We start from the raw sequence: 14,051 nt of genomic DNA on the forward strand, positions 1-14,051 counted from the left end.
GAACTGTGAAAATCTGGATCATTGAGAGAAGGCTTCGAATGTTTTCAGTAGTCGCGTCAACGTACACATGCTTTGCGTTGCTTCTTATCCAGTGTTCTTCCTTTGTTGCCTTTTTGGTGTGTGCGTTCTTTTTTTATTTGGCGTTGTTTACTCACTAATTTACTATGTTTCATATTGCCAAGCTCTACTAAAACTGTTTTTATGTATTTAACGTGATTTTGCCACTCGATAGGTAGTGCTTGTCATCCTCATCATCAGCGTCATCTGTCTCCTTTGCACTTGCCGTGTAGGGGCACTGCTGCTACTTTTTGGTTTTGCTTCCTTAGAGCAATTTCCTTGCAGCAAAGGCCTTGGAGAAGTGCTGTGTAACAGGGGTATAATTTGATCCAGCAAAATATACTTAAAGGCCAACTAGAACAAAATCTTGCTTTAGCTACAACGCCTGTTAATGTGATCGCTTAGTCCCAAAATTAACTGTGAAGAAGTTATTATTTGCTATTAGAATGGTAGTTTTGTTGTTACAAGCATTTTAAAAATGGCATAGCAGACGATGCGTGCTTTTGGCGGCATGTCATGGAGTTGGGCTACTCACTGCATAGGATGTAGAGGCGGGCATTCGAGAGCTATCCTCGAGTCGGGACCATCTTGGATGAGCGGATTTCGGATGACATCCAGTAAACAGCTGAAGGCTGAAATGTGGCTTGGAGGTCCTAGGTTTGTTACAAGGGGGAAGTTTTTAGAACTTATGCTGCAATTACCATGCGAAAACATTGTGCAGCCGTCAGGGGCATAGGCACGCACAGCGTGCAGAACGCGCATGTCGCTTGTGCTTGTGGTATACAGAAAGTATAGGTCCACGTCGACGTTTCGATGCTCATTCACAGTGCTGTAAATTCAACACATCGTTGTTCGCTTTCTTAGAATACCCGAATATGACATTCGCCCACTTACAAGCAGCAGAAAGCCTCTAAAATGTGCAAACCACAGTGCCTAACGGTTCATTTGTGCCCCTTACTGCGTTATTTCCGGCTCTTTAGTAATGGCTGCCCTTTTTTCCAATTTCAGTCCGAAAAACGACAATTTTTGAAAGCGATTTCTGAAATGCTCACTTCGGTTATGCATGCCATACTTCGTTTCTAGTACTGTCTGTTGATGTACTACTAAAAAGTGCTCCTTTCAGGGAGAGAAAAATTTAAATTCCAGCTGGCCTTTAACCTCCTTTCAGCACTGTGAAGATTCGTAAATGTTCCGAGTAGAATAACTTGCTGATTTGCTGTTTGTTGTGAACTTGCAGAGCCCCCTGTCTCCTGCACAAGCGCAACGCTCACCCGGCCCTGTGCGCATGCCCTCAGCACCCGTGAGCCCCCTGATCCAGGTGTCTCGAGTGCGGCCCCCCATCGACCCCAGCCGCCTGCCACCGACATCGCCCGACCCTTATGGCTCCTCTGGCGTCTCTCCCATGCCGGGGGCGCCACCCAGTGGGCCACCTGAGCGCTTTCTGCAGCCACTCAGACCACCCGGAATGGTGGCTGTGCCCCCACGCCCACTGCTGCGTCCGCCACCCCAGGAAGAAGCCCCTCCTCGAAGCACACCCCCGCACACACCTTCACCAACCGCACGGGCGCCACCGTCCATGGACCCGTATGCCCAGATGCCGGGCACTCCCCGTCCTTCCCCAACATCGGATGGTAGCTACCACCCCGGATACATGCGAGCACAGCAGGCAGCTGGTGCGGCCAAGATGGCGAGGACCACTACTGGCGACCCCTATGCGATGCCTCCAGGAACACCTATGCCTCAAGTGTCCATGTCCGAGCAGCAGCAGCAGCAGCCCCAGTACTCGCCACAACAGGGCTATGGGGCAAGTCCACGAGCAGCTCCGCAGACTTCGCAGGCAAGCGGGCAGATATGTTCTTTGATGTGGTAGCATGTCGGTCTTTCCTGCAGTATAGTGGAACCTGATTAATATCGCCCCACTTGTACTCAGTTTTTGGTTCAAGCGTTGTCATGCCAAATCCATCACTGTGCCGCCTTTGCATTCAATTGTAATCTATTTTGCGAGCACTTGATTCATAGTGGCTTCCCACACAAGCATGGGTTAGCGCGTACTGTGTGTGGTTACGGCGCTCGACTACTGTTCCCAAGGAAGCGGGATCGAATCGCGGCCTCGGCGGCTGCGTTTCGATGGAGGCGAAGCGGAGTGGCGTCCGTGTGCTGTGCGATGTCAATACACATTAAGGGGGGAGGCTACCCTTGAACACCAACTTTTTTATTTCTTGAGGTACTTGAATGAAATTTCCAGGGTATGCTCATAGTACACACATTTGAAGAACTACCAAGTTTCATGGAGCTGGGCTCATTGGTTCTCAAGTTAGAGGAGTATATTAAGATAGTTTACATCGGTCCCTAGGGGCGGGCCTGGAGAATTTGCAAAATGTGCTAGCAGTGTGAAATTTGTTATGGTCATTCCTGGATAGTTTCCCCAGGGCAAGACAATTCCCTTTTTCCAAATTTCCTCTTTGAAAAATTTTAGTACAGCCCCAAATTTAGTGTTCAAATTTACACCTGACTTAACGATATTTTAATTGACTGCCCCTAATTACACATGAAATATTTTGAAAAAAAACGAATTGTCTTGCCCTCAGAATTTTACTTAGGTATATAATAAAAAAAACCTCATGAAAATCCAATAAGCGGTTGTTGAGCTATGACTTTCCCTAGCAGCCACACCGTGCAAAAAATTGATTCTGAGAAAATGGCCCTCAAAGGTTGAGAGAACAATAACTTTTTTGTTTCTCAAGTTATCATGATGAAATTTTCAAGACAGGCTCATGACATTAACAAATGAAAAACCACCAAGTTTCATAGAATTGTGCACGCTAGTTCTCAAGTTACAGAAGCATATCAAACTGGTTCGAATAGGTCCTTTATATCAAGCCTGGAGAAATTGTGAAAGGCACTGGCATTGTGCAATTTGTCATGCTGATTCCTAGATAGGTTCCTCAGGGCAAGACAAAGCCCTTTTTCTAAATTTTCTTGCTGAAAAATAGCATAAATTGGATTTTTTGTTATCAATTAGACCTATGTTGATTAACCAAATTAATTATGACAAATTCCAGACATAATATTTTGAATACATGGGCTTGCCTTGCCCTCAACAATTTATTCAGGTACATTCGAGCTCACTTATAACGGCCCCACTTAAGACGAACACTCGCAATTATAACGAACAAGTCCGGTGCGACCGTCAAAATATACATTAGGGCTATGGCGCTCCGTCGATCTCGGCTACAGCGAACATCTGTGCGACTAGCCGATCGGCTACAGCGAACGCCTTGGTGCCGCAGACCACTTTCCACATGCTGAGATCCGTCGATCCTGTGCTCTGCAAGCCGCGACAATCGGCATTCCCGATGCCCCCGCGGCATTTCGCCCTAGCATGATGGGCAGCGCAGACGCAGCAAGCGGTTTCCCGGTTTATCTATTGCGGCATCTCGCCGGAGGAACGAGGAGCGGCCCAAACGCGACAAGCGACTTCCCGGGTTATCTTCCGTGGCATAAGCGCCGAAACGAAAAAAAAAAAGCTAGCCAAGTCTGCACTGAATGCGTGTCGCACCTCGAGGCATCGTGAGCGACCACGCACGTTGCACGAAACCGTTCAGAGGGCACGACGAGAGATCGTAAATCCGGCGATCACAAAAATGGCGAAAGGCGAACAGAACGTACGAAGTACAAAGACAGCCAACAACGACAGCAAGCAAAGAGCCGTAGCAGACGACGCGGGGAGGTGGAGACCGACGCGTCAGCGGCCGCAGCAGCCAATAGTAGTCGCCCGATCCCCCGCGTTCTCGCGGAGCGCGCGCTTTGCCCAATCGCAGCCTTGAATTCGAGCGCGGGAAACTTGAAAGCCGCCACGAGGCTCTCAATCGGTAGCAAGCCACGCCTCGACCGCGCCGCCGTCGAGGGTGGCAGAAGAAAGCACAAGAATTCACAAACAAAACAAGACCAAGATGGCGGCGCTCAGTTCGGCGGGAGAGGAATGGCGCGCGCGCGAAGTTTGGGAATTTTCGGCGCTTGCTCGCTGCTCCGCGGCTGCCGCCGCTTGTTAAATAATTTCGAGTATTTCTACGCCTGGCTGGGCATTGATAATTACAGAAATGGTAGTTTATAAGACATACTACCGGAATATATAATCTTCCAAAAATCGACTGTTTCGCGATTTTTCGGTTTTCAAAGGTCGCGTCCCCCCTTAAAGAACCCCAGGTGGTCGAAATTTCCGGAGTCCTCCACTTCGGCGTCTCTCATAGCCTGAGTCGCTTTGGGACGTTAAACCCCACAAACCACACCAAACCAAACCATTCTTTATTGAGTGCGGGGTTGAAGCAGTTGCCTGATTGGCAACATCACTGATGTTGCACTGGGCTGCAAAACATAACGTATAAATCCGCATATAATACGAACCCACATGTAATATGAGGTGTAATTTCGGGATAGCGAAAACGCACGCACAAAAAGGTGTCATCCGCATATAATGCAAGCGAGGAAACATCAGAAAATGTATTTATTTGCACTACATTTCGCGGTTGCCCTGCGAGGCATGCACGCTCTTTTGCTTTCGCATCCACACCACTGTGCACCAGGCTTTGAACAGTGCCACGAACCTCCATGCCGGTGCTGGTTCGCTTTCCTTTTTGCACCGACATGCTAGATCGTAGAATTTCATGCATCGTGAAAAGAGCAGCTCACATTTGCCCCGGCAATCACGGAAGCCATATGGTTCTCAGTTTGTCTAAAACCGGCTGGCTACTTGCAGCTCGGACGCGAGATGGCAGCACACGAGTTGCCGGCTAGCATGCGCCACGCTCGCGCCTCTTCGCGTTTAGTACCGCATGCAGGCACATGGCGTACGCATCCAGGAAGTGTTCTTGGATTCAGGGTTTTCGCTGTCGTCTTGCGGTGTATCATTTGCCAACTCTGACTGGAAGCCTGGTGCTAATAACGCTGATAAATAACGAAGCTGGAACTGCGAATTGAGGCTGAAGTTTGTTCGGATCTGCATATGATACGAGGCAGAAATCTTGCCTCATAAAATCGGGGAAAAAAAAAACTCGTATTATACGTGGTTTTTTACTGTATTTTGCCATTGCAGCGTGAAGACCACTCTTTAGCTGTTTATACCCCAGTTTTAACAGAGTCGGAGTGCAATGCATTTGTATGTCATGTGGTACAGCACATTGCTTTAAAACGAGTTCAAATTAATTGGTGGGGTGGGGTTCTGCAACTAGTGAGCACTGTTTGGAAGCACCATGATGTTTGGGTAAGAGTTCACACGAAGAAATGTTTCATAATTGCACTTTGGAAATAAACTATAATATTTGGAATTGCAGATATATTTGTTATCGCTTGTGGTTAACTGATGGATAAAAATTGGCTTTCTCGTTGTCTCTACAAACCTGCAGAGACCATGCTGTGAGGTGCTCTTGTACATTTTTTTTTTTATTTGTTTCAAAAGCATTGGCAAAAAATAATAAAAAAAGCAACAAATAACACTGCAGGCGTCGATGGAAGCCCTTGCGAGTCAGCAGCAGCCACCACCACCTCAACAACAACAGCAGCAGCAGCAGCAGCAGCAGCACCAGGCACAACAGCAGCCGCAGCCGCAGCCACAACAGCAGCAGCAGCAGCAGCAGCAGCCACAGCAGTCGCCACAGCACCAACCCCTTCAATCTCCATCAGCTTCGCAGCCTCCCGAGCCGTTTGGGGCCTCTCCTGACCCGTATGCGCGACCCGTGCCTACACCACGTGCGGTGCCGACCTCTCCCGGCGCGGGCACTCCACCGGCCGCGGGCGGAATGCGGACCCCAGAGGAGATGCACGGTGGGGAGCAAGTGCTGGCGAGGCAGCAGCTTCGGGACTTGCTCCAGCGTCAGATGAAAGGTGCTCCGCCCTCCGGCCTGGCGCTGCCTCCACAGCAGAAGCACCCGCAGCAGTGGCCTCCACCACAGCAGGCCATGCAGCTCGGTGGGTGCTTGAAAACCGTTCAGCTGTGGCACGCTTGTAAAATATGGGTTTCAGGAAAAGTTTTTTCTCGTACGGCCAAACCACATTAATTGGACTCCAACCACCTTTGGAAATTGGGATACGTACAGAATGTCGCCAAACTCCCACCAAACACTCATGTATGTCGATGGCAGCCCGTCTATTCGGGTGCCCCGGGTTGGCATCAATTTGTTCCACCAGGCTACCCAAGTGGCGCCATGTTGGGGCCTGGCAAATGATCGTCCATGTATTAGTCCTCAACCCTGAGCTGCATTATCACATTGTTTCCCATGCCACACATTAACTGCGTGGCTTTGCAGAGTGGTGGGGGGTGCAAGCGAGTGGCATGACCGGGCAGTGGTTCATTCATGTGCTGGTGACGTGCCTGTTGATGCTCGTGCGGCGTGCAAGCGTTCGGCCAATTCAAATGCGATTCTTCTTGGCCATTCAACCATTCAATCAACTGAAATATTTTGTTTCTTGAAGGTCTTTTTTTATTTTCGTTTTTTCTCCTTTATGCATTTTGAGCCATGCAAATACAGAAAACGTCTTTATAACTGATCGAGCATAAAATTTTGAATTTTTTTTCTTTGCTACACAAATGGAACTTCCATAGACAAAAAGCATGTATCGACTGAACTTTGCTTTCACTTTATTTTATCTGACCCATTCGCTGCATTATCGTTTGTTGTAGTGAGGAGGTTCGGCTGCACATGATGACGTCGGGAAGCAACAGTGGAGAGCTAAATAAAGTTGCCAAAAGTGTCTTTTACTATGTGCTCCTCATTACGAGCAGTCAGAAAGACACGTGCGTTTGCATATTCTTTTTATAAATCCATTTGATCTCCCTCTAAATCCTTTTTCCCTTCTCTTCTAGTGTGCCTATAGGCATTCTAGCAGAATAATGAAATGCTCTTCCACAGAATATTTGAGGCTGTCGTGCTGGTTTTCTCATCTGAGTTGCTCTATGTTTTGCACGGAAGGTATTTCTCCTTTTATTAGTTGGTGCCGTTCGTGCGGAGTCTTTCTGATATTGTTGTGCCTCTACTGTTGCATCACCAACCCAGCCATAAAGTTCAAAATTGGGAACTGCAAATATTCAAAAGCTTCGAATGGCGAATCGAATATCCCCCTGTTCGATGGGCCTCATGATTCAAATAGTGTTATGTTTCCACAGCGCTCAAACGTGGCATGTAAGATTAAACAGTGCCGTGGGGCTGAGAAGAGTTCAGCAAATCCTGCCCTTAATGCCCAATTTCGAAAGCCGTGGCTTGCGCATAGATTGCTGTTGCCTGTTTTATGCCCCGACAAAAAGTAATTTGTTTCTGTCCGTATAACTTCACACTTATAGACGTCCATAGACAGTTGTGCCCAGTTGCCAGCGTGGTGCTTGGCGTTTAGTAAGTACAAGGTGTACGTAGAGTGTGAATAGTGCTGGTAATATTTACGGCGGTTACATGAAAGCAGTCATTGCAGTTGCAACTAGGTAGTAATAGTCACTATAGTAGCAGCCGCCACGCTACTCGTTTTGGAATTGCAGACTGAGGGGTTGAAACGCCCGAGCTCTGACGTTCGTATTTATGCTTACGTTGGATCGGTGTGGTGATTTATCTCTTGCAATTCTTGCTTGTGCAGTTCTGATTTCGTAGAAGTCGTATAGCAGGTGGTACAGTTGTGTAAATATGCCTGTTCTTTCATGGTTGTGACATTGCCCCCAAAATGGCCTAATCAGGAATACTGGTTGGTGCTTGTGAAGGTCGGAAGTGCCACATAATTCTGCTTGGCAAGGTATCATCTTCAGGTAACGCTCTCTACCCACCTATTTTTGCAGGCATGGCGTTGCAAGGGAACCGGATGGCTATGGCCGGGCCTGGAGAGCTGGGTTTTCGTGCTCCACTGCCTCCTGGAATCATGGCATCTCGTAAGCATCAATTTTAAAACTCGCTTTTTTGCAGCTTTTTTTTTTCCCCCATTGTAGGGCTTTTGTGATTGGTAGCTTTTTTTCTTCATTTTGGGCCAGCTTTTCAAAGCAGCCTGAACAAATCGCTCTCGCTTGGGTTGATCAATCAGTGCACGGATGCACATGCATTCTTGGAGGTTAAACGAAATAAATTGTGCCCAATACAGTGCCCGTGACTGTCATAGGTACTAGTGTTGACGTAACATCTTGTCGTTCTCATCCGCAGGCATGGCCTCTGTCGAGCAGCAGCAGCAGCAGCTGCAGCAGTCACAGCAACAGAAGCCCTTGACGCAGCAACAGCTACAGCATCAGCAGCAATTGCAGCAACAGCAACTACAGATGCAACACCAGCAGCTGCAACTCAAGCAGCAGCAACAGCAGCAGCAGCAACAGCAGCAGCAGCAGCAGCAGCAGCAACAACAGCAGCAGCAGCAGCAGCAGCCTGGTCAGCAACTTCATCCTGGCCAGCAGGGTTTCCCTCATGCCAACTTGCTGGTCGAGCCCAGAGATCCCCATCAGGCTGCTGGCATGAGGCCGCAGATTGACGAGGCTCGGCTCCGGATGCTCATGCTCCATCGCCAGAAGATGTTGCGTCAGCAGCAGTGGCGCCAGTTGCAGCAGCAACAGCAACTACAGAGGCCGCCGCTCAATCGCCTGGAGGCCTTTGACCCGCAGCGAGCGGCGGCGATGCAGGCCCAGGCACAGCACATGGGCATCTCACCTCAGCATATGCCAGGTGACAGACCTTTCTTGATGATGTCAGCAGGCGGACATGTGGGCATCGCTTTTGAACTTTGCTGAGATGCGCAGTGATTGCGAGTGCTTGTATGTTACATTACTTATATTTGGTTGTAGTGTTCGAGTGATGGTGAGCACCCATTAGCTTTAATGCAATGGTTTTATAGGCCCCGCTGCTCCGAAAAGTCCGCCTTAAGGGGGAACGCAGGTCTTGGAACGGTCGAAAATGGTAAAAAAATCGATTCTGAGCAAAAACTCATTTTCGAAACGTTTATCCTTTCTTACACCTACACTCAAATTACTAATGCAGAATTTGGTCAAGAAATGCGATAAAATCGGCTTTCAAAGCATCACGGCAGTAAGGAAATTTGCTCAAAGTTCCCGCTCGTACCATGGGCTTCGCAGCCGGCCGATCGCTGTCATCGGCTGCGCAATTTACACCATCTCTAAATGACGGCGCTCAAGCGGAGTGGCAGCCCGCGTCGGTTTTCCGAAGGCTGTTTTTGAGTCTTTTGATTAGCTCACACGCAGCATACTTTTCAAGAGCACTGTTCCGCAGCTCCCATTGACTGGCGCATCATTTTTTTTCTTTCTGTTTTGTGTTCATCACCACAGCTGCCGCTTCATGCGCGTCTGTATTTGCACTCGTGTTTCACGGCGCACCACTTTGTGCCAAGGTTTTCTTTGCCATCGAGATGCCGGAAAAGAGTAGACCGTAACCATGCATGCAGCGAGCTTTTGGAAGCAGTAAGGAACGGGCGTGGAACAAAAACCCAAAGGCGTCGGGCCACAAGTTTGCTGACGGGGCCTGCAGTTCAGCTGGTGGCAGACTGGTCAGATGTACAAGGAACGTAAACCGTGCTGCCCCTTAACGACACCACGGGTCCAAACTACAGCACGAATTGCTTCCCAGATTATGGTACACTTCATGTTAATGCCGCCGCCACGTACTACTCTATGATGGAGGCAGTGCTCTATGTTGAGTGATCAGCGCAAAGTTCGTAATACAGTAAAAGCTTGTTAATTCGAACTTCACGGGACTGGGAAAAAAGTTCGAATTATCGAATGGCCTCGAAAAAACTGACCAAAACCATTTGTATTACGGTAAATGTACCGTATTTAGTCCCGCAACGAACTCGCTCGCATAATGAACCCACCCAGCCCCGTTCGTGCCTACGAATCTGAAAAAAAAAAAATAATAATAAATGCGTCAGTCGTTAGCGCGTCCCTCCGTTTCGCGCCTCGCGGCGTCACGGTCCACAACACATTTCTTGGCAGTGCGCCAAGATGCTGCGCAGCGATAATGGCGTGTTTATCTTTTGACTTTAGCTCCGGCAGGGGGGAGGAAAGCGAGCTTGGCAAAGTACCAGCGCTCGTCCGGTTGTGCAAGCCTCCTTTTCAGTACGTTCGCTCATGCTGGGGCGGGCGGCGCCGTATACTGCCACTCCAATCATCGGAACGAACAGTGCTTAAAGCCGGCGTCATGATCGCGGCTGACTCGCGTGCGTGCTTCCGTTGAGTTGACGACTGATGGGTGGAAGGATAGATGGGTATCGCAAAAAAAAGAAAAAAGTTTAACCCATAGTGCCCGTCCGAGATCACAGCCTTTTATGGGTGTTGGCTGGAACCGCGCCGACAGTACTCATCCCTATTTCCAAACTAACAGGGTTGAAATTAACGAGTATTTAGTTGCGAGCTACGGAGGTTGCGCAGGAGAGCAGGCAGCCGCCGCTGCGCGGCCATGCACTGACCTTGCCGCGGCCGCCGTCCCCTCCCTCCAACGCTGCCGGCCAGCCGCCACGCCAGTCATGGTGCCATTTAAGTTTTACCCACTCTTCCATAGTTTTACCTGGTTCCATCTTCTGTCCCCGTTTTGGACGTGCGCAGCCTCTAATTATGCCTACCGATCGCGGAGATGTTTCTTTACTTTTTTTTTTTTTTTTTTTTTTTCTTTTTTGCCGTGTGATGTGCGCCAAGCCGCCTAGACGCAGCGGCGCGTAGTTCGAATTATCCGTAGCGGAACCGACTCGCGTTCGAATTAACGGGCTTTTTTATACACAGATCTCTATGGAGCTTGGCCAGACCAAGTAGTGTAGTTCGAATTATCCGAAAATTCGAATTATCGAGGTTCGAATTAACGAGCTTTCACTGTACTGTCCTAAGAGCTGGACACCCATTAGCCCTGTGCTCTCATCATCCAAAAAAAAAAAAAAAAGTCAACCCATAACTCCACGAAAATATTTTTTGCAGTTTTTTCATGCATACATCGTCAACATTTCTTAAAAGATGTTTCTTTGTATGGAATATCACTCTTTTGTTTTGCAAGCAAACAGATAGGGTCATCCAAATAAAATTATAGCTAAAGATTCCTCCCAAAATTTTCTGCAGTCAGTGCGGAAACTTCAAATGCAATTTTCTCAACTTCATATTATTTCCAACACGACTAGACTTATGGAACTTTTCATTATGTTCTTGTGACACAGTTTTAATAATTCGTATACTGTTGAATTCAGGAAGAATTGAACTGTGGAGCTATGCTAATCTTATATTGCTAGGTTGAACATATCAAATTTTGTGAACAGTGTTGTCAGCCAATAATATTTTAAAATTCTGGGACATCGGAATGTTCGAACATTTATATATGATGATGTAGCTCAGTGACAATATAAATAGCACAAGTCCACATGGCAGGTCTTTGCTGCGGCTACATTTTAATCGGAACCAAATAATTTTGAGGCGAGGTGTCTTAACGGCCCGTAAGAAGTTACCCAAATAGACTCCAGTTGTTTTCTCATAGTATGAGAACTAATTGAGATATAATTGAACTAATTATAGTTCTTGAAAAACAGCGGGAAGAAATATACATACACACTGAATTTCATTACGATATTCCTACTAGTAAAAATTTTCATTTTAAGACCAGTACAGTCGAACCCCGTTATATCGAACCCGGATATATCGAATTTTGGTTATATCGAACTCACGGAATATCCCCTTGAAAATCCCATGTAAAATTATAGGAAAGCCGCGTCATATATCGAACTCCGCACCACGCACTGGAAAGTGTGCCTTCCCCAAAGACGATCGCATCACCCTTGGCCGTTTGCCGCGTGACGTTTTCAAGCCACGCGCGGAAGGAATGAGAGGGGACAGTTCTGGACAGCGCCGCGCCCATTCCCAAAGGCGCACGCATCTGCAGTTATCGTTTCCCGCCCGCCAATACATGACGTTTGCAAGCCATGTGCGTGGGTGTGCCCATTCTTTTGCCAAGCTATCTCTCTCCTTCAGCACGCGCTAGGCATGCGCCAAGCCAGCTCAGCCCGTTTTAAGACAAACGTCAGACGCTTTCTTTCTCCAGCGTGTGTTGCGAACCCTCTGCGCGCGGCGGCTGACGTGGCTATGGCGCCTGCGGACGTTAAGAAGCGGCAGCTCTCTGTTTTTGCTCTTCTTTTTTTTCGAGAGTCATTCCTTCTTACTGTTATGCTGTACACGCGACGTAGCGTAAGATATGGCGGCTGCGGACGTTAAGAAGCGGCAGGCTTTTTTTTTTTTTCTTTTCTTTTTTTGCGGGAGCCGTTTATCTTTGCATGTATGAATCAGCGAAAGCACGCGGTCAGCTGCTGCGATCATGACGCCCGCCCCAAGCGCGGCGTGATAAATCGAACCAGGCTTGCGCAATCAAGCCATCACGGGCACTCAGCCAAGTTCGCTCCCCGCCACCCCAGGAGCGCTATCAAAAGATAAACGCGCCCTGACGTTATCGCTGCGCAGCATCTTGGCACGCTGCCAAGAAATGAGCTGTGGATGCGACGACCGAAACGGAGTGACGTGCGCCATCGACATGCAAGCGAAAACGCTCGCGATTTCTGCCGCAGCGACACAGAAACCTTGTATTGAGCTGTCGCTCGGTGGCTCGAGCGGCAAGAGGGACGCAGTTCCAACAAGTTCGAAATTTTTCGCTCTGTCGCTGCCGCTCGTCGCTGAGATCGCTCAATCGCTTGCATGTGAGCGAGCTGGTCTAAACGCATTTTTTTATTTTTCAAATTCTCGGGTGCAAAAATTGGAGGGTGGGTTCATTATGCGAGTGGGTTGATTAGGCGACAAATACGGTATCGTTTTTTCGCATCGTAAGTGCCGTCACAAGGCGATTTTTGTATATCGAATTATCGATATATCGAACTATTTCGCGATCCCCTTCGAGTTCGATATATCCGGGTTCGACTGTATCTCCCCTTAAGAGTGCCGGTATTGTGAGGGAAAATTCACGAGCGTGCCTCTCCCAGGTGTTAGCTGGAAGGGCCGGGCCCTGAGTACTGGTGAGCAGGTAATGTGACGTCACAACATCGGGGGAACATGAGTGAGTCGTCGACACATACAAGGAGGCATTGGACATTGCGATGGAGATTCTGCTTCTCTTATTCAGCGTCTGAGCACTGAAGCGGGAAGTGCGCTGTCATCTTGCAGGGCCCAGGCCAGCAGTGTTCAGGCAGCAGCTGCCCAGTGGATTCCCTGATGGGTCCCTGCTGTCCAAGGAAGGGAACCTGCTTCAGGGCGCCTTCCCTGCACAAGGCCCATCACAGGGATCGTCGCAGGGCATCGTTGCTAGCTCCATGCCGGGAGAAGGTCACGTTCAAGGCATGCCCGAACCTCCACGCCAGCTGCCACAGCAGCAGCAACAGCAGCAGCAGCAGCCAGCGGCCACCAGTGACGGGGGTGCCAGTGAGGCAAGTGCCAACACTGCCTCCCCCGCTTCTGCTACCACGGCTGCTAATGCTGGCTCTGAGGCTTTGGAGGCTCAGCCGGCGAAAAAGAAGACTGCTGGTGACCTGGTGAAAGAAGTAGAGGCCCAGGACGCGGAAGACCAAGAAGAGGGTGGCGACATGGAGGACGACTTGGACGACGATGAGCTACTGGGTGAGCTAAATGCTATGCTGTGTGGAAATTTGTAACCATGCAGTTCAATGGCTGACCGCCAAGGTGTCGAGCCGGAATCTAATTGAAAACCGGAACTGAACCCAAATTTTTTTCCGCCATCTTGGAACTGAAGCCGAATTGGAACAAATAGGAGGAACCATTCTGAAAACCAGTTCGCAGTACGGTTCCGATACATCATTAGTCTTGGAGTGTGTGCTTGGTTTGACCTTGATTTGATTTCAAAGTCCTTTAGTGGGAGCCGGATGAAACGTTGTACATGTAGTAGGAGAGTTTTCACTTACTATAAATTTTGTGCAGCTGAAAAGCGTAGCGGAAACATTATTTCCTTTTAACTTCCTTTCTGTGCGTGACAGCTTTAGCTGGTTATGTGCCAATGAAA

At 48.7% G+C, this 14,051-nt stretch overlaps 1 protein-coding gene across 11 annotated transcripts in view; it reads left to right on the forward strand.

The window, feature by feature from the left end:
- LOC146186354 (uncharacterized) overlaps positions 1–14,051 on the forward strand; it is a 196,636-nt gene that overhangs the window by 77,624 nt on the left and 104,961 nt on the right. For all 11 annotated transcript variants that reach the window (XM_084607123.1, XM_084607122.1, XM_084607130.1 and 8 more), the window contains 5 exons: positions 1,295–1,894; positions 5,556–6,021; positions 7,871–7,960; positions 8,226–8,735; positions 13,202–13,651. In XM_084607123.1, the coding sequence (XP_084463249.1) occupies positions 1,295–1,894; positions 5,556–6,021; positions 7,871–7,960; positions 8,226–8,735; positions 13,202–13,651 (2,116 nt within the window). The remainder of the gene's footprint in view (positions 1–1,294; positions 1,895–5,555; positions 6,022–7,870; positions 7,961–8,225; positions 8,736–13,201; positions 13,652–14,051) is intronic.

Source organism: Amblyomma maculatum, chromosome 6 (genome assembly GCF_055883805.1).
Source record: "Amblyomma maculatum isolate TAMU_Amacu chromosome 6, ASM5588380v1, whole genome shotgun sequence".
Classification (NCBI taxonomy): Eukaryota; Metazoa; Arthropoda; class Arachnida; order Ixodida; family Ixodidae; genus Amblyomma; species Amblyomma maculatum.